Source organism: Gekko japonicus, unplaced genomic scaffold (genome assembly GCF_001447785.1).
Source record: "Gekko japonicus isolate JY-2015 unplaced genomic scaffold, Gekko_japonicus_V1.1 scaffold103, whole genome shotgun sequence".
Taxonomy (NCBI): domain Eukaryota; kingdom Metazoa; phylum Chordata; class Lepidosauria; order Squamata; family Gekkonidae; genus Gekko; species Gekko japonicus.
In genome coordinates, this window is record NW_015160210.1 from 916,006 (window position 1) to 936,191 (window position 20,186).

The 20,186-nt window shown below is 51.7% G+C and overlaps 1 protein-coding gene across 1 annotated transcript in view; it reads right to left on the reverse strand.

Annotated features, from left to right (window-relative positions):
* The window catches only part of SLC5A10 (solute carrier family 5 (sodium/sugar cotransporter), member 10), a 162,911-nt gene that overhangs the window by 115,286 nt on the left and 27,439 nt on the right, over nt 1-20,186 (reverse strand). The window contains exons 6-8 of the mRNA XM_015409209.1: nt 13,797-13,902; nt 9,133-9,213; nt 2,704-2,909 (exon numbers count right to left, since the gene is read on the reverse strand). Of these exons, the coding sequence (XP_015264695.1) occupies nt 2,704-2,909; nt 9,133-9,213; nt 13,797-13,902 (393 nt within the window). The remainder of the gene's footprint in view (nt 1-2,703; nt 2,910-9,132; nt 9,214-13,796; nt 13,903-20,186) is intronic.

Sequence of the window (20,186 nt, forward strand, 5' to 3'; positions counted from 1 at the left end):
CACTTGGAGTCTGAGCGGCTTACAAACTCCTTTCCCTTCCGTTCCCAACAGACACCCTGTGAGGTGGGTGGGGCTGAGAGAACTCTTGACAGAAACTGCTCTTTTTCAAGGACAGCTGTGCCAGAGCTTGTGACTGACCCAAGGTCACATCAGCAGGAGCAAGTGGAGGAGTGGGGAATCAAACCCGGTTCCTCCCAGATTAGAGTCCGCGCACTTAACCACTACACCAAACTGGGAGCGCGTGACTGCCCCGACGTCACCCACAAACCTTCCGTGGCAGAGTCGAACCCAGATCCCTGAGACCTTAGTCCTGTACTCTAATCGCTACCCCATGCTGGCTGTCATGGTGAAGCCAGTAGAACTGTTGCGCCGGGGAAGGAAGCTTTCTAGCCATGACCGGGCTTTCCTGGTCTTCTGTTTTGGATCCTGTTTGCCGATCAGGCGTGGCACTTGAATAGTTTTGCATTACTGTCTAAATATTTGCTGTGCTGTTTGACTGTTTCAACACGCAGAAAGGCTCTCCAGCTCTAAGACTCCCGCACTGCAGGTGACGAGGCCTGTTGCGGGGGGTCCCCTAGACCGCAACCAGGGGCCCCACGGCACCCGCCAACATCTTCCTTGGCACCCGCCAAGCGTTTTTAGAAAGTGGAGTATTTGCCCAGGAAGGCTTTGGATGGGTCAGTGGAGATCTGATTGGCCGTGCCGATTTTTGTTAATGTCTATTTCGCCCCCTCAACCTAAATGACCTTATATCGCAAGGAGAGGTAAAGCTCACCAGAAGGGATTATTCACACAAAGCCCCAAGAACTGTCCTCAAACCGGGAGCAGTAAACCCTGGACTCCTACTGAATCTTACACATGGATTCAATTGCAGAAAAGTAATTTTCTCTCTTGGTGTGTATATAAGATGACCTACAGATATGTGGAGTTTGATGTAGCAGTTAGGAGCATGGACTCTAATCTGGGAGGACTGGGTTTGATTCTCCACTCCTCCACATGCAGCTGCTGATGTGACCTGGGGTCAGTCACACATTCTCTCAGAGCTGTTCTCTCAAGAGCAGTTCTCTCAGAGCTCTCCCAGCCCCCCCCCTACCTCACAGGGTGTCTGTTGTGGGGCGGGGAAGGGAAGGAGATTGTAAGCCACTCTGAGACTCCGAGTGAAGGGTGGGGTATAAATCCAATCTCCTCCTCCTTCTCCTCTTCTTCTTCTTCTCCTCCTCCTCCCCCCTCCTTCTCCTTCTCCCTCTGCACTTGCACAGCGAATGCTATTTTACTTTGGGGGAAATTACCCCCCTCCCCGTATATTCTTTTTAAGAGTTCAGATTTTTCTGCAAACTTGGGGGGGGGGGGGTAACCAAGTTTGCAGAAAAATCTGTTTGGTGTAACTGCGGCCCCAATCTGCTGATTTAGGTATCCGCAGATGGAGGCCACACTTGGGAAATAGGTATATATGTATGTATCAGGGGTGTCAAACATAAGGCGGCCCATCTAGACCTCTAACCCGGCCCACAAGCAACAGGTATGTATAGAAATGTAAGGTACTCCCCCTTTTATGGTTTGTTGTTGTTGTTCAGTCGCACAATCGAGTCCAACTCTTCGCGACCCCATGGACCATATCACGCCAGGCCCTCCTGTCTTCCGTCGTGCTCCGGAGTTGGCTTAATTTCATGTTCGTTGCATCGATAACACTGTCTAACCACCTCATCCTTTGCCATCCCCTTCTTCTTTGACCTTCAATCTTTCCCTTTTATGGTATCCGTTAGGGGAAAATCTACTCTTGTATATAATTAAATACATTTATTGAGGCTTTTGTGGGTTCCCTAGTAAATCAACTGCTTTCGCTGCTAGGCATCAATTGCTTTTGTTTGTATTTAGAGTAAAAAAATAATATTGTTACTTAGGTTTGTCTGTGTCCTTTATAAAGTTTATATCTCCGGTACCTGGCATTACATTTTATGGAACACATGGCCCGGCCCAACAAGGTCTCATTTATGTCAGATCCTGCCCTTATAACAAATGAGTTCAGCACCTCTGATATAGATAATAAATCTACAACAATCTCAGTTTTGCCTTTTGGCAATACTAAAGGAAGCGGGAGGTCGCTACCGTTTAATGTCCTGCATCACTTGTTTTCTGTTCCACCAACAGGGACCACAGTTCTTCTGCTACGGATCTCGGATGCAACTGCCCACAGGCTGTGGGAAAACCGGCACCCCCACGGCACAGCAGGGCAAAATCCCGGGAGACAGCAGACACCACCGGGACGGAGCAAGGGCGAAAAAAGCCCCCCCGGGCCGGCCGAACAACGGCTTCGTTCCCGGCAAACTCGCCCAACCCGGCCGTCTCCCCCAAGGTCACGTCCAAGGGACGGGCAGCTTCTCGAGAGCGACCGGGGGGGCGCTGTCCCCGTTCCAAGAAAGCCAGAGGGTGCCGGAAGAAATAAGGACACCGCTGGGCATCCCTTTGTCCAAACTGTCCCAATCTAAACACCTGAAGAACAGGGCGTCCCAGTTGTCCGATCCTAAGAGGAAACCCTACGGAACTGGCAGCCGCAAGGACCAGTAAAACCGGGAGAGGAGAGGTCCCTCCAGACCCACTGAGTCTTCCCGACTGAGCCCGGTAGTCCAGGAACCTGCGGAAGGAACTCCTGCTGTTGTACGTCCGATGGGCGGGGAGAGGGGGAAAGAGGTGGTAATTATATACCTGGTCTGTGCACCAATACCAGGTGGCCAGAACGGAGAGGCCGAACGTCATGCCAGTCCAGGGCAAGTCGTCGGAGCCAGGTTCCTGAAACAGGTGCAGGGCGTCAGGCCGGGGCCGGTGGCAGCTGGTGTTGGGGATAATCGTGGAGGGGACGGCGTTCAAGTAGGCCTCTTCCAGGTTGCGGTAGCCCCCGATTTTGTCGAAAGCTGAAAGGCAAAGATGGGGGGGGGCAATTAAAATCGAAAAGGGGATGACGAGATGGCGGCCAGACCGTCAAAAGGGCTTGTGTTTGAGCACGCCTCCGACTGGCTTCTTATCGTAACTATCTCTACAAGCCGGGTTGCCAGCCTCCAGGTGGGGCCTGGACATCTCTCAGAACGACAACTTGTCTCCAGACAACAGAGGTTAGTTCCCCTGGAGGAAATGGCCGCTTTGGAGGGTGGACTCTACAACATTATGGCCCGGGCGAGGGCCCTCCTCTCCCCCAAACCCCCCCTCCCCACGCTCCACTCCCCCAAATCTCCAGGAATTTCCCAACCCATAGCTGGCAACCAATGCTCCCTCTAAGCTGTGTAGTCCTGTGAGCAAAAATTCTACTTTGAGAGCCACTGGCATTGAAGTCGTGAGTGAGCAATTATCAGTTTGCTCTGGAGCCCTCCCTTCCTGAGCTAAGACAATAATGTGTGAGCCGGAGGCAAAAAATACTGTGAGCTGGCTCACACTGACTCAGCTTAGAGGGAACACTGCTGGCAACCGTATCGACAAGGGATTTGGGGAAGGGATGGAAATGGGCAGTGGGGAACGGAAAGGGAGGAACCAGGAAGTCTACTCGATAGAAGGACACACGCTTTATTTATCAGAGAATCCCCTCTATGCAGTTTGCACAGTTCTGCCTCCTCTGAGAAAAGCATTTCTTGGATGGGTTTTTTGCGATGGCCCAGGATACCTGGTATTAAAGGGAACAGATATCCCCGAGCGGCAAACTCGTTCTTTTACGAAGGACATTACTGAGGATGCACAACGCTTGCCAAAACAGTATTGTACGTCATTCCCCCCCCTTCTACCAATGTTCCCTCTAAGCCGTGGAGTCTTGTGAGCAAAAAATCTTCTTTGTGAGCTGCTGGCATTAAAGTCGTGAGCGAGCGAGTTGCCTACTGCATAAATCAGTTTGCTCTGGAGCCCCATCCTTCCTGAGCTAAGACAAAAATCTGTGAGCCGGAGGCTAAAGAACTGTGAGCTAGCTCACACTAACTCAGCTTAGAGGGAACACTGCCTTCTACCCTCACCAACACTGCAAAATGCACAACAGAGTGTCATTAGGCCGGGGGTCTCCAGGAGTTTCCCAGGCTGGGTCTGGCAACCCTATACGTCCCCCACCAACACTCCCTCTAAGCTGTGGAGTCTCGTGAGCAAGAATCCTACTTTGTGAGCTCCTGGCATTGAAGTTGTAAGTGAGCGATTTGGATGCTGCATGAATCAGTTTCCTCTGGAGCCATCCTTCCTGAGGTAAGACAAAAATGTGGGAGCCGGAGGCTAAAAAAGTGTGAGCTCACTCACACTAACTCAGCTTAGAGTGAACTTTGCATCCTTTACCCCGGAAATCTTTTTTGTTTGTATTTTGTGTGTGTGTGTGTGTGTGAAATTCAGAGAGGTGGCTAAACAAAGCCTGCCCCCCATCTCCTGCCTCTGGTATTCCGAGGAGGTCTCCCATCCAAGTACTTCCCAGAGCCAACCCTGCTTAGCTCCCAAGATCTGAGGAAACTGGGCTTGCCTGGGCTATCCAGGTCAGGGCCCACCCCGGAAACATTGTTGGTCTTCAAGTTTCTACTGGTCTTGAATCTTGCAAACCACGTAGAGGTACATTTGGGCACGCCAGAATTTTCCAGAGCAAGCTGTCTCCTTCCCTAAATAAAACACCCATCTTCGCAAGACGAGCAAAGCCCTGGGCCGGAAGCACCCACAAACACCGCAGAGAAAAGCCACTATTTAGAGAAAGTGAATTGTGTCACAGGGATCGGCGGGAGAGATTTAGAGTCTTCTGTGGCAGGCGCCAACTGGGATTAACGATTTCGGGCCTTTTCGGAGCCTTGTCACGGCAACCGAGCAGGTGAGCTGACCGAAGGAGGGCGTGGGCGCTGTCTCCGCACCGGCCGTGCCCACTCCGTGTTGTGGGTTTTTTTGGAATTGCTCAAAAAGAGTAAGCTTTTAAAGTCCTAGGGCTGAACCAAGACATTGTAGTGACTAAGGCAGGAAATCCCAGTTGGCTACACACATATGGTCATTAACGCGGGGTCCAAGGTTCCTCCACGCAGGTCCCGCCCAAAGAAACAGGAGACGTGCGAGGGCACCGCTGGTGTGCACTACCTTTCTGTAGATTTGGGCTCTGTGGGTCAGATCCATCCTAAACGTCACCTAAATTGGCTGCCCGTGAACTTTAGATTTGAAATGGCCTGTACTAAGGCTAGTTCAGGTGGGTCGCCATGTTGATCCGAAGCAACAGAGCAAAGTTTGAGTCCAGTGGCACCTTTAAGACCAGCAAAGTTTAATTCTGGGGATAAGCTCTTGTGTGCCGGAAGACAGACATTATTCTGGTCACATACAGTGGGAGGCCACACAAAATAAGAGGTTCGCACATGGCGCCATACCCCTCGCGCACGGTCAGATCGGCAAAATCATAACTATGGAACAGCAGTAATGAGATACACATTCGATCCCTTAAGTAAGAACCCAATGCATGCAAGAGAGTCATCCTCGCCTTTGCAAAAGAATATTCAGTTAAGAACACAAACAACCCTCTCTGCTGGTCCTTTCCCCCTGGGAAAAGATACCCGCAAGTCATTGCCCACGCAAGGGCAGGCATGCGGATCGGGTCTCTGGCAATGTGACCCAAAACAGAGGTCTGCCCTTCCAAACCCCACGGGACTTCAACAAGCAGGGCATCCAAGTTCTCCGACCTCCCACTGAGAGACCTGCTTGCCCGTCCTTTACTGAATTCTGCAATTCAGAATACGTTTCGCAAAATCCCATTAAAAACTGGCAGTCATGCGGCAAGTCAGCTGGCAATTAATTTAATTAGCCTCCTGTGTTTGTGTGCGTGTAATTCTACACACATGTGCACTAACTTCATGAGGCGTTCGCTATCACTGGCGTGCCCCAGAGATCTGCCAAGGCCCTTGGCATGGGGGGGACGGCTTAAGTCGGCAGTGTACTCAAAGACGTGCCTTAAAAACCTAAACAAACAAAAGCACAGGACGCGTGGTTTCTTAGGAGACAGGCTGGAGTCCGCATCTCCCAACATAGCTACTGACAAAGAGAGATAAGCTTTGAGGTTTGGGCTGTAGTGTCTAGGAATGGGCACGGGTGCCAGCGTTCCCTCTAAGCTGAGTGAGTGTGAGCGAGCTCACAGTTTTTTAGCCTCCGGCTCACACATCTTTGTCTTAGCTCAAGAAGGATGGCTCCAGAGCAGACTAATTGATGCAGCAGCCAAATCGCTCCCTCACAAACTTTAATGCTCACAAAGTAGAATTTTTGCTCACGAGACGCCACAGCTTAGAGGGAGCATCGGTGCCAGTGACGGGCTGTCAAAGCTGCTTCTGACTGAGTGGCGGCCCTGTGAATGAATGACCTCCAAAACGTCCTCTCGTCAACAGCCTTATAGAGACATACAGACTGTGGTTAACGCAAGACCCAGGTCCCCAGCACCGTCTGGGGAAACCGGCAGCCGATCTCCCCCGTGGGGTGTAGCCAGGTTGTGCTTCCGGCACTCGAGTGGCACAATATGGTGGGTGGGGATGGCCCCGATCCGTGACACATGCTGTGAACCAGACCACACGGGGCGCCGTCATGCACTCGGGGCACGACCCCTTTGCCAGGACTCCAGAGAAGGGAGGAGGGCGTTTTCCACATTTCCCAAAAAGAAAGGCCAAACTCATCCTCTAGATCTTTCCAGAAGACTGGGAACGGGTATTAGAAAGTAAGGGCTACCGTTGTAAATGAGGACGGTTGCTACGGTTGCCAGGCTCCAGGTGGGGCCTGGAGATCTCCCAGCAGAGATCCGTTTCCCTGGAGAAAATGGCTGTCCGGAGGGTGGACTCTACGGTGTTCTATTCCACTGGGGTCCCTCTCCAAATCTCCAGGAATTTCCCGGACTGGAGTTGGCAACCCCGACGGTTGTCCAGTAGAGAAGTGCAATACCCCCTCCGACGCCAGCAAGGGGGAGAGACGATTTTGCCTTGTTCCAAAGGCTCTTGGCTTGCTGCTGTTCTCGACTTTCTTCTTTGAAACCTTGGCTCGATGCCCCCGCCGAGGCAGAATCTGTATTGCTGGGGGGGCGTGGGGGGCGTTAAGCCTATTCGCACAGCCTCCTGAAGAAACTGTTTACAGATTTTAAAAATAAAAGCTCAAAAAGCTGCGTGGCCCGTCTCTTGCTTTGCCATGAATCATGTACCCAATGACTGTGCTATTCACACAAGGAACACACAGAGAGAATCACCACTGCAATATTTAGAACGTGAGAAACGTCCTTTGGAATCAAAGATCTTATGTGTTTCAATATTTTCAATCCTGCTTTTCCCACCCGGGGAGTACCCAAAGCTGCTTAGTCTGCTGTAGAGCCAGTTTGGTGTCGTGGTTAGGAGTGCGGACTCCAATCTGGGAGAACCGGGTTTGATCCCCCACTCCTCCATATGCTGCTGCTGGTGTGACCTTGGGTCAGTCACAAGTTCTCTCAGAGCTGTTCTCTCTAGGGCAGTCCTCGAGAGAGAGCTCTCTCAGCCCCACCGACCTCACAGGGTGTCTGTTGTGGGGACGGGAAGGGAAAGGACATTGTAAGCCACTATGAGACTCCTTCGGGTAGTGAAGGGCGGGGTATAAATCTGATCTCTTTTTCTTATCCACACAACAACCCTGTGAGGTAGGCAAGGCTGAGAATGTGTGACTGGCCCATTTTATCCCCACAGCTACCATTCTGTGAGATAGGTTAGGCTAAGAGAGTGTGTGACAGGCCCAAGGTCACCCAGTAAGCTTCCATGGCAGGGTAAGGATTCGAACCGGGCTCTCCCAGATACTAGCCTGGAACAGTAACCACTGCATCTAACTCTCAGAGATGGTAAACGGATGTGGACATTTAGAGCAAGGTTGGTTAGATCAGACTCAATGGTCCAGCATTGGGGTGGGAAATGGAAATGACATAGAGTAGCTCTAGGAATCACCGGAAACTCTGTAGCTTTTACCATAGAGTTTCCGGTGATTCCTAGAGCTGCCCTATGCCACTTCCAGTTGTTTACTGGAATTGACATAAAACCACAGCCTGCTTCACAACCACCCTATACCCCCAATCCAGAGGCACTACCTGACAACTGTAGGCTCTATCCAATGGAAGCTTGGGCTGGAATGTTAATCTGTCAAAGTGCCAAAAGGTGTCTGTTTGTTCATACATATAATGACATCTATGTCAGCACCAAAGATGCAATTTAGGTGATAATAGCCGGCTTCTCCAGGCACAAAACATTGTGCACCCAAATGCTCAGAAAATTCCAGAACTCCACCAGGGAAGAACAACAATGAGATAGTAAGTTAACCGTCCGGACAATCCAGCCCCAAGATACAAATCTGTAGAGCTTCGCACACGCACATTACTGAGAACTGGAACAGACGTTTGGGGGCGGAGAAAGGGGGGGGAGGGACGGGAACAAGAGCACCTGGCCCTTCCCGTTTTGTTTGCTTTTTCTGAGATACCCAAAATCGCAACTTCCACATCCTGTTAGGAGCTACCCGGGCCGGGCCCTCAATGGGGACAAGATCTCCTCAGAAGAGAAGGATCCCTCAGCTGGTCCACCACACCCAAGGACCAGGGTTGGACAGGAGTCCCAAACCAAGCCCACAGCCACATAGCCAAGTGGAAACTCCACTGAGGAAATTGGGGGAACTGGGAGCACCCCCCCCCCCTAGATATGACATCTCCGCCCAGGGAACCCCTCAACCTCACCGCCGAGACCACAAGTCCCTGCTAGATACGTGGTCCAGACACTGGGGGGTCAGTACATGCTCCGGCTTCTAATCATGAACTCCTCCTCGAGGAACACCGTTCCGAACATTGCCAGAATCAGGGCCCGACTCCAAACTGCGGGATGGGCGGGGAGGCACTCAGACTCACGAGAAGACCCCCCTCAACGGAGGCCTGGCTATTGCAGGGATCACATCCAAGTGGCCAGCGCTCACCCGGCGGTTGCGTGGACGACTCCACCGCCATTTTGCTTCCTGCCAACCCGGCCCCGATCCTCTCCTTTACAGGCCAACCTGTGCCTGGCAACTGCCACAGACAGGAGGCTTCCCCTCCACCATAAACTGCGCTCAGGTCCAAACAAGGGAGAGCTTTTGGGTCACCGCCTGGGGGTCAGGGGAGCAGGAGGAAGCGTTCCCGGGCCTCACCCATCACTGCTAAGATGACGGCTCCAACGATCATGACGCAGGTCTGAAGAGCATCGGTGTAGATGACCGCGGCCAAGCCACCTGCAGGACACAAACACACACACACACACACACACGGGGATGGCAAATCAGAATGGATGTTGCTACCATAAGACACAAGGACATAAGAGAAGCCAATGTTGGATCAGGCCAATGGCCCATCTAGTCCAAGACAGACCTGGGGTCATTTCGTAGAAAAAGAGGTGCGGGAGCTCATTAGCATAACTCATTAGCATAACTTGTTTGCATAGGCCACACCCCCTGACATCACCGGTAGATTAAATTCTGACATGTGACAGGGGGGGTGTCACAGGAAGGGAGAGAGGAGATGCAGAGTTTCCCCTCTGGGGATCCAACGTGGCTGATGTCATTCCCCTCTGCTCCATTTGTATCCTTAAAACAACCCTGTGAGGTAGGCAAGGTTGAGAGCATGTGACTGGCCCAAGGTCACCCAGCAAGCATCCACGGCAGGGTGGGGGATTCGAACCCGAGACTCCCAGATCCTAGTCCATTACTATTAATATTATAACAGTGAGAACGACAGTAAATAACCTATTTAACACATCTTATACCACCTCTCCAGAGAGACGCCTAATTAGAAAAATAAAACATATAATAAAAACAAGGCACAACAACAACGGCATCACTTTATTAACCAAATATTGTAACGGCTGATTAATTAAAAGAACAGCTATGAAAACAGCGTAGAATTAGCATGAGACACACCACAAAAAGCGGAAAGCAACTATGTGACGGGATTCTTACTGTTGTATTTATACCTGATTCCTCTCTGGATCGGCTCCCTCCAAAGTAGGGTTGCCAGGTTCCAGGTGGGGCCTGGAGATTTCCCAGAATTACATGTGATCTCCAGACTACAGGTATCATTCCCTATGATTGCCAGGCAACCAGCGGGGGCGGGGGGCTTGCCAGGAGCAGCTGGGAGGCCCATCCGACGTACAGTGACATGTCTATGTCACTGCCCACATGACCTGGAAATGACATCAGCACACCAGGGATGTCTGGGCAAAAACTCTATGGCAAATTTGGCTTCTACCATAAAGTTTTTGTCCACCTACCAGAGCATCGCCCTGACGTCCCAGATGTCATGACGTCACTTCTGGGTCATGTGGGAAGTGATACAGACGTGTCGCTTAGACCTGCCAAATCTCGCCAAATCGCGGCGGGGGATCTGCATGTCTTTGCAGAATCCTTGCCGCGGGGATGGCGAGATGCGTTACACCGCCGGACATGACGATATACATCGCTCTGGCAATGGGGCTGTCTGGAGCCCCGTTGCCAGAGCGACACATGGTGTCAGACCCTGGTGACAGTGGGTGCAACGCGTCTCACTGTCTCCGCGGCAAGGATTCTGTAAAGACCTACGATCCCCCGCCGCGACTTGGCAACCCTAGTGTCGCTGCAGGTCGGAAGGATCTCCCTCCTTTTCAGGGTAAGTTCCCCCCCCCATCCACCGGCCAGCTGATCAGCAGTGAGGAGGCAGAGTCTGTCAGCGGGAAACTCCCACCTCCACCAAGGGTCTGGCAACCCTCTAATTCCCCCTGGAGAAAATGGCTGCTCTGGAAGGTGGATTCTATGATATTATACCCTGCTGAGGTCCCTCTTCTCCCCGGAGTCCATCCCCAACTCGTCAGGAATTTCCCAGCCTAGAACTGGCAACTCTTCCAAAAGCAGCCTCACAGCACCCCAACTATGTGGAGTGACGCACCCTTCTTCCTGGACAAGGCCTTATATGCTGTCTCAAGGCTCCGCCTCCTCAACCACGATTGGCTCCCATTTTTCCCTCCGTTCCCCCTGGTCCAATGAAGGCCAACAGGAAAATTGGCAGCAAAGCCTGAGGGGTTTTTGTGTGTATGAGGAAAAGGCTGTCTTGAGGCCTACAGACCACACCGCCCCTCAGCCTCGCCTCCAGGATCATGGGGGGTGGGGTTCCCTCTTAAATTTAGTTGCCCCTTCCCTCTAAAACCCTGTCATTAAAATCTGGATTTCTGCCTAGGAGTTCTGGTAGCCACATTCTAAAGCTGAAATCATCATTCTCTCCTCTAAAACCCTGTCGTTAAAACCTGGGTTTCCAATGCTGAGTTTCAGTAGCCGCATTTTACTGCTGAAATCTGAATTATCTCCCCATTTTAAGAAATGGATTGCCACAGAACTATGGATGAATTTTCTACATGTCACAGGAGCTGGAGGACGATGCCCCACTGTCCTCGTCACTCGAACTCCCCGACGTCCTGACTTCTGCCACTCTGGTTTGCCTGCCCGTCCCGCGCCTCACCGGAGGATAAAGGCCTCAGACACCTGGAGCGTGGGGAAGGTTAAGTCACCGTTCCCTCACTGCTCCCTGCTGGATGTAGCCGGTTGCTTCTCTCTGTACCTTCCGTCATCCAGGAGTCATCCCTGGCCGCCTCCTTTCTCCCCCTTTTATTCCCTGCTTCCCCGTCCCAGCATGCCCTGCCTTCCCCTGGGTCGTTCCCCCTCTCTGGCCCCGCCCCCGTACAAAGAGCGCAACGCTCCCCCGTGGGTGTGGTCAGGCTTCCAATGTGCCGGGCGCTTCTCCACGCCGCCCGTTGGCGTGGGCGTGCTCGCGCGCCGGCTCCGGGGCTTGCCGCTGTCTCCTCTGCCCTCGCCTTCCGCCCCCCGCCCCCGCTCCCCGCCGCCGGCTGCCCTGCTCCTCCCGAACCTTCCCGAGGCCTGTCTGGTAAGCGTTGCTGCGGGAGTGTTGCTGAGCAGTCGTCTGGGGTCGGGGAGCCGAGCCTCGGGGGGTCGGGAGTCCCGTTCCCGGGACACTACATATGCATTTTGATACATGGGTTGACCTTGGGCCAGCCTCACACTCTCAACTGAGCCTACCTCACAGGGTGGTTGAGAGGATAGGGGAATGATATAAGCAGTTTCCCCCCCCCCCCACTGAGATAGGAGGGGCAGAAGTGGAGTCAATGATTATATATTTCAAATACAAATTCGGTTTTTCCACATATGTGAAACCAGGGGTCATTTCATAGAAAAAGAGGTGCAGGAGCTCATTAGCATAACCCATTAGCATAACTTATTTGCATATGCCACACCTCCTGACATCACCGGAAGTGTGTTAGAAGGCAACACCCACCGCTCAGGCTCCACTGGACTCTTTTGGATTGCTAGCTATCGGGGAGGGGTGGGGGACATGCAGATCTGTCCTCTCAGAGGAGGGAGAGCTTGTACCTGAAGGCAGGCCGGGGGGGGGGCCTCTGCAGCTTACCTGGCTGCTTCTTGCTCTGGCTGAGGGCTGCTGGGAGCAGGGGGTGGGGCTTGGTGCATGTGCCCGACCCCTGGGCTCTTTACTGCCGGAGCTCCGCTCCTGTGCGCTCCTGCAGGAAATGACCCCTGTGTGAAACTGGTCTAAGTTTCAACGTATGCGAGTCTTCCTTTAGCAAGGATCCCAGGAGCTCATTTATACCAAAGCTGACCCACCTAGCCTACTCTGGCAGTCTTTCCCAAACAGAAATCCTTTCAAAACTGATGATTCGGAGACTCATCTATGAACATCTATGGGATTGAGACCTTCTGACCTGTGCAGAGCGATTAAGCACCGGGCAGAAAATTCAGTGGAAAAGAACCAGGATGGTTCGCAGTGGGGAAACTCTCATAGGCTGTGTGTTCGAGGTTCAATCCAAACCCAGCTTTGAATTCGCACTTGGGACAACCATCTGGTGCAGGGGTCCCCAACATGGTGCCCCCCAACACCTTTCCTGATGCTTGCTAAGTGCTTTCAGAAAGTGGGCGGGGCTAGGCGGGGCTTTTACCCAGCAGGGCTTCTGATTGGCTGTGTAGATTAAAAGGGCATCCTCTTTAAAAGAGCTTCTGCCTGAAATGTTGACGAGTTACTATGAAAGTTACACATAACCCTCGTTCCCTGACATTCTGTGGCTGACTCTGCCTCCTACGTCAGTCATTTTGTGATTGCTCCACCTACTGAGGCAGCCATTTTGTTGCTGTGCCCACCGCCCTGTGTCAGAATTCCAAAGGGAGGTGGTAGTTCCGCTCTATTCTGCTATGGTCAGGCCTCACCTGGAGTCCTGTGTCCAGGTTTGGGCCCCACACTTTAGGAAGGATGTTGACAAGCTTGAGCATGTCCAGAAGAGGGCAACCAAGATGGTGAGAGGGTTGGAATCCAAGTCTTACGGGGAAAGGCTGAAAGAGCCTGGGAAAGAGAAAGCTTAGAGGGGACATGATTGCAGTCTTCAAGTATCTGAAGGGCTGTCATGTAGAAGATGGAGCAGATCTCTTCTCTCTTGCTCCGGATGGCAAGACTAGATCTAACGGGTGGAAATGACAAGGGAGTTGTTACCGGCTAAATATCAGGAGAAACTTCCTAACTGTAGGAGTGGTTGAGCAGTGGAACAGACTGCCTCGGGAGGTGGTGGGTGCTCCGCTGGATGTTTTTAAGCAGAGGCTGGATGACCATCTTTCGGGTATGTTGTAGGGCTGTCTTTCGGCTATGCTCCTGCAGAGTGCAGGGGGTTGGACTAGATGACCTGCAAGGTCCCTTCCAACTCTAACATTCTATGATTCTATGATTCTAGGTGCCCACAGGCTCAAAAATGGGGGCCCCAGATTTAGAGCATTACCTGCAATTGTGTAAACCGCCGTGACGGCCAGCATCAGGACAGTGGAGAGATAGAGGTTCCATCCCAGGCAGACTTGAACAAAGAGGGCTCCCGAATACAGGTCCGTCTGCAAGAAGAAACACAGCCAGGGATCTTGATCGGGTCTTGGACAGAGGCCAAGGAAGTCCATCTGATTTTGATTTTATGTATGTTATTAACAGCCTGCCTTTCTCGCTTGAGACTGAAGGCGGGTTATGTAAAGCCAGTCAGGACAATCAACAGGATGAAGAGTCATCTAAGAAACATTGCAATAGGGCCAGGATTGCCGGAATCCGACACAAGGTGTCATAAGTATTAAACATGACAAGCTAAGCAATGCGAGAAATGTTGCTTTGGCAGAAGTCGCCACCGCAGCACAAGGATCTTCACCGAGTGATTGAAGGTAAGCTGTGGCAGCCATTTTGTGACAGCCATTTTGTGGCTGCGCCCACCACCCTATGTCAGAATTCCAAAAGTGCCCGCAGGCTCAAAAAGGTTGACATACAACAGCAGATAATACATTTTAGCAGCATACACTAAAGTCCCTTTCCCTCTAGGGCTGCCAAGCTGGGGTCAGGAATCCCCCGCTCCAAGTTCCCATTCTGTGTTGCTGCTTGCAGTGGCAGCAGGGGGGGAAATTTTAAAAAATCACTGGTGTCACCCGCACAATGACATCACTTCTGGGGAATACCCAGGAAAGACAGCAGTAGCTCTAGGGATCGCCTGAAACTCTATGCCCAGTGATTCCCCAATATTCCCCAGTATACTTCCTGTATTCCCAGGAGGTGAACCCCCACACTATATCCCTGCCCCACCACCCTCCCGCTGGTTCCAGATCCACTCCAGAAAGCACTTCAGAGTCCTGCTGTACTTTAAACTGCAAACTCCTTACACCGGTGTAAAGCACTCTCGGACTATTCCCACAACAGTGGGTTGCACAGGCAGCCACGGTGATGGCAAGCTGCTTCCCCAGTTGAATTTCTGGCTGTCAGATCAGCACTGGATTCGATTTTTTCCCACTGCTTCCACCGTATGGACTGAGTTCCCCTCCCGTTTTTCTACGGGCCAACGTTCCTGTGCCTTGAACAGCCAAAATCTGTACCCTGCCCAAGGCGGATCGCAACTGGAACAATAAAACAAGTTCAGGACAACAAATCACATTATAAAAACCAAGTCATTAAACCAGTGGAACAGAGAGATTTAAAAAAGCAGAGCCGTATAAACAAGCCAAGCGAGGGCGAAAAAAAGCATATAAAACAAACCAAGCAGTTGAAATTAATATTAATGAAATAGGCCTCAGGCAGAAAACGGGCAGTAAAACAACTAGAAAGAAACACGGGTAAAAAGAAACGTTTTCGGTTTGGCATTAAAAAAAAAAAGTAAGGCAAGCAATCAGGACGAAGTAGATATCCCTGCAACAAATGGGGACTGTTTAAAGAGTATGGGGGGCCTTTTCAGTGGTCAGGCACTCCACACATGCTCAGGAGCACTCTCTTCACTGCAGCGAAGGACGAAACAAAAACAGACCGAGCTGCTTTGTGAGGTGAAAGGTTTTAAAATTTCTGTAGGTTAGCTCACTGCAACTTTGGAGGATCCACGTTTTCTATTTTACCTGCTGTTACCTGCTGCTCATAACTTACATTCTCAGGTGTGTGAGGACAGATTTGGATCGGCATGGTAACGTGCCGGAAGACTGAATTTAAATATGGCCCCTGTACCGTTTTCCTCAAGGACCCAATGTGTACCTAGTTGAGGTGCACACTTAAGTTTCGTTTTGATGTTCGTTCCAGTTTTGAGAATAGTGTTCTAATGTGATGTGATGCCGAAGGTGACATACTCTGATGAAGAACTGCCGCAAACGAGAGCAGACCTAGGCTTCTCATCAGTTGGTTGCTCTGGTGCACAATGAAGTTCCCTAAAAAGTCAAACTGATAGTGGGCATGCAGTCAAGTTTCCTGCAGAGCCAAACTGATTGAATTCATTGCCATTCTATTTGTAATTGAGGTCTTTGGAAACAATCGTTCACGACCTCACTTTGCCAACTAGAGACATTGTTTAGATCCGGTTCCTGTATCGCAGATGTCTGTATTATTATAATACTAGGAAAAAGGCCCGTTGTGGAAATAAATACAACGGCCTCTAGAAAGAGGCTCTGGGCGGGTGCCGCGGCCTTGGACACTCAGTGTCAATTTGCTGTGGCGACCTCAGCAGGGTATAATGGGTATAATGACACTGAGTCCACCATTTTCTCCAGAGGAACTGATCTCTGCTATCTAAAGAACAGTTGTAATTTTGAGTGATCTCCAGCCCTCACCTGGAGATTGGCAACGATGGTTCCCCAGAAGGGAATAGTTGGTTTGGAGGGTGGAATCTATGGCTTTGTACCTGTCTGAGGTCCCACGCCTCCTGAAACCTCACCCTCTCTAGGCTCCATCCTTCACATCTTCAGGAATTTTCCACCTGGAGTTGGCAACCCTGTCTCCTTCCCAGCCAATCATCAATCTCTTCAGCTTTCCACCCCACTTCAGCTTTCCACCCCACACACACCTGCAGCCTCTCCCATGCTCTGAAGCCCTGACTGCTATGTCACATTGGCTGTCATATGGGAGCCACCTCAGCAGCATATAAGGATAGAGAGCCCATTTTCTCCAGGGGAACTGATCTCTGCCATCTGGAAAGCAGTTGTAATTCTGAGTGATCTCCAGCCCTCACCTGGAGATTGGACATATTTTACCTCAGAACAGCAAAACTGTTTAGAATGTTAGAGGCAAAAGCCCATCAAGTCGCATATGCAAACGACCTGTGTTCCGAGGCAAAGGCCAATGAGGCTGCATATGCAAATAACCTCTGTGTTCTGACTGGCTATGGGGGGGAGAGGAACAGCAAAATGTTTAGAATGTTGGAGGCAGGACTCAGGCGAAGCAGCCAGTGGATAGGGAGACCCTCTGAATGACAGATCAGAGAGCGAACTGATTTTGGAGCGTGTGGAATGTTCTAGAGAAGTGCCATCACCATTCGGCTTTTATTTATAGGGAGATTATGAGTGTTGTAACCAGTAGTGCCACTGTGTATTTTGAAGTATTGTTTGTGTCAACTCTATAATTGTAAGTTTTCAAGAAGACATAACACAAGCCTTTGTTATATAAAATTACTGATTTATTAGTTCTTGGCATACTGAAAGTAGCAACGGCATATCACACAGTATTTTTTTCTCTTCTGTGTTACCAAATAGGGATGCCAGCCTCCAGGTGGGACCTGGGGATCCCCCAGAATCACAGCTCATCTCCAGACTACAGAGATCAGCTCCCTGGGAGAAAATGGATGCTCTGGAGGATGGACTCTGTAGCATTGTGCCCCACTGAGGTCCCTGTCCTCCCCAAGCTCCACCCCCAAATCTCCAGGAATATCCTAACCAGGGGTCATTTCGTAGAAAAAGAAGTGCAGGAGCTCAATAGCATAACTCATTAGCATAACTTATTTGCATATGCCACACCCCCTGACATCACCGGAAGTGTGTCAGAAGGCAACACCCACCGCCCAGGCTCCACTGTACTCTTTTGGATTGCCAGCTATTGGGGGGGGGGGACATACAGATCTGTCCTCACAGAGGAGGGAGAGCTTGTACCTGAATAAAACTTGGTCTTAAAGATGCCACTGGACTGTTTTGGACTGGAGGGGGGCTCTGCAACTTACCTGGCTGCTTCTTGCTCTGACTGAGGGCTGCTGGGAGCAGGGGGCGGGGCTTGTTGCATGTGCCCGCCCCCTGGGCTCTTTACTGCCGGAGCTCTGCTCCTGTGTGCTCCTGCCGGAAATGACCCCTGATCCTAACCTAGATCGGGCAACCCTACGGCAATGGCCATGGGGGACCTATCAACCCTACTCCCGAAGAAGTCAGGGTTTTGTTCAGGGTGACCACCCCATTTTTTTAACTTCACAACAAGCCTGCGAGGTTGGGCCGGAGTGAACCTTCTTGAAGACACTCATCGAGTTTTTCACGAGTGGCGAACCCGGGCCCTCCCTCTTCCCTCCCTCTTTGTGCCAAGACGTTCAGCAGTTGGTTCTTCGCCCGTTTCCCCAGCCCCGCCTCCAAGTCTGCCTGCCCCGCGAGGAAATTCCAGGAGGCTCTTCGGATCCGCCTCCTCCTAAGAAGCGCTGCCAAAGGAGGGCCCAGTCGCCGCCCCGGTTTTCTGCAAGCTCAGCAGATGCTTTTGCTGGCCTCCGGCTCCCTCTGGGGCGAGATGATGACGGAGGAGGCAAGGCGGAAGGCGGCAGGTGGGGTGAAGCCGGTGTTTTCGCTCCCCGACTTGAAGGGATCTGTCCTGCTGGCACCTGCCCCAGCTCTGGAAGCAGTGCCCACGCTTGCCTCCAAAACCTTGAAAAACTGTCTTCAAGGAGAGGGGCCGGCCGTGAGCTGAAGCACACGGATTTGCCAAAACGTTGCTAGAATTCAGAGGGAACTCATGACCCGGGGCGGTGGGGATCGCATGGACCTTTTCCGGCCGTGCGTGGCTTGTTCTTCGTCTCACCCCTGGACGACTTGCCGGAACACACCCTCATGAGGACTAGAACCCCAAGTTCACTTAGCCTCCTAGGAAAGGGCCAGTTCAAATACACACTGACTACTCCCCCTGCCTTTGCCGTCAACTTGCAGCCGACTTGTGGTGACCGCATGGGGTTTTCAAGACAAGAGATGTTCAGGGGTGGACTTCCTTGGTGGTCATCCATCCAAGTGCTTACCAGGGCCGACTCTATTTACCGTCTGAGATCTGATGAGATCGGGCTTGCCTGGGCCATCCAGGTCAGGGGAAGAGACTAACAGAGGTGGTTCGCCATGGCCTGCCTCTGCGTAGCAACCCTGGACTTCCTTGGTGGCCTCAAATCCAAGTACTGACCAGGGCCGACCTTGCTTAGCTTCTGAGATCTGATGAGGTCAGGCTAGCCTGGGAACATCCAAGTCAGGGCAGAGACGGACAGAGGTGGTTCGCCATTGCTTGCCTCTGCGTAGTGACAGGGCCGGCCCCAGCTTATTTTGCATCCGAGGCGAGGATCCCTTCTGGCGCCCTCCCCCCCATGCGCCCACCATGGCTCGGACCCGTTAATTGGATCTGTACCCTGGACCTCCCGTTCCCCTGGCACCCATGCTCTTAACACTCACTTTTGCTTTTGTAACTTTGCCTGCTTTGCACATCTGGCTTTCACCAAGGAAGACTCTGCAAAGAAAGGCACTCGCAGTCGCAAACAACCTCTGCTTCTCACTTGCCTTGACAGTTCCTTGCTGGGGTTGCCATAAGTCAGTTGCAACTTGAGTGTCCTTATGTAATAGCCCCCTACTTAGATTCTTCTTTGACTCAGCTGAGTGACCCTTCTGTGCCCAGAGGGCTAAGTTCTTTGGTGGAATTGGTGTTTGTATCATCAGAAAGATCATAACATGTTTAAAACTCAGTAGTGTTTGCAGCTGAACCAGGACAGCAAACCAGGACTGACCCTGCTTTCCAAGATTTGATGAGATCAGGCTACCCTGGGCCATTTAGGTCAGAGCAGAGACAAACAGAGGTGGTCCGCCATTTCTGGCTTCTGCGTAGCAACCCTCGACTTCCTGGGTGGTCTCCCACCCAATTACTAACCAGGGCTGACCCTGCTTAGCTTCTGAGATCTGATGAGATCGGGCTCGCCTGGGCCGTCCAGCTCAGGACCAGTGTCCCCTCTAAGCTGAGTTAGTGTGAGGCTAGCTCACAGTTTTTTTTTAGCCTCCAGCTCACACCTCTTTGTCTCAGCTCGGGAAGGAAGGAGGGCTCCAGAGCCAACTAATTCATGCAGCAGCCAAATTGCTCGCTCACAGCTTTAATGCCAGCAGCTCACAAGGGAGAATTTTTGCTCACAAGACTCCACAGCTTAGAGGGAGCAGCGGTCAGGACCCTACACAGGTCTGAACTGTGGGCTTATACGCAAGAGTCATTTCCTGCAGGAGCGCACAGGAGCGGAGCTCCGGCAGTAAAGAGCCCAGGGGGTAGGCACATGCAAATAAGTTATGCTAATGAGTTATGCTAATATGCTCCTGCACCTCTTTTTCTGTGAAATGACCCCTTGCTTATACACATCGGCTTTGCAGAGAGTTGCAGGCGGGTAGTCATGTCGGCCTACAGTAGAAGAGGAAAGATTGGGATCCAGTAGCATCTTAAAGACCAACAAAATTTCCAGGGTTGGCCTTTAAGGGGCAACTGAATGTAAAGCATACACTGCAGGGGTCATTTAGTAGAAAAAGAGCTAAGGGAACTCATTAGCATAACTCATTAGCATATGCCACACCCCCTGAAATCAGCGGAAGTGTGTCATAAGGCCACACACGCCGCCCCCAACAGTCCCGGCCGGCGG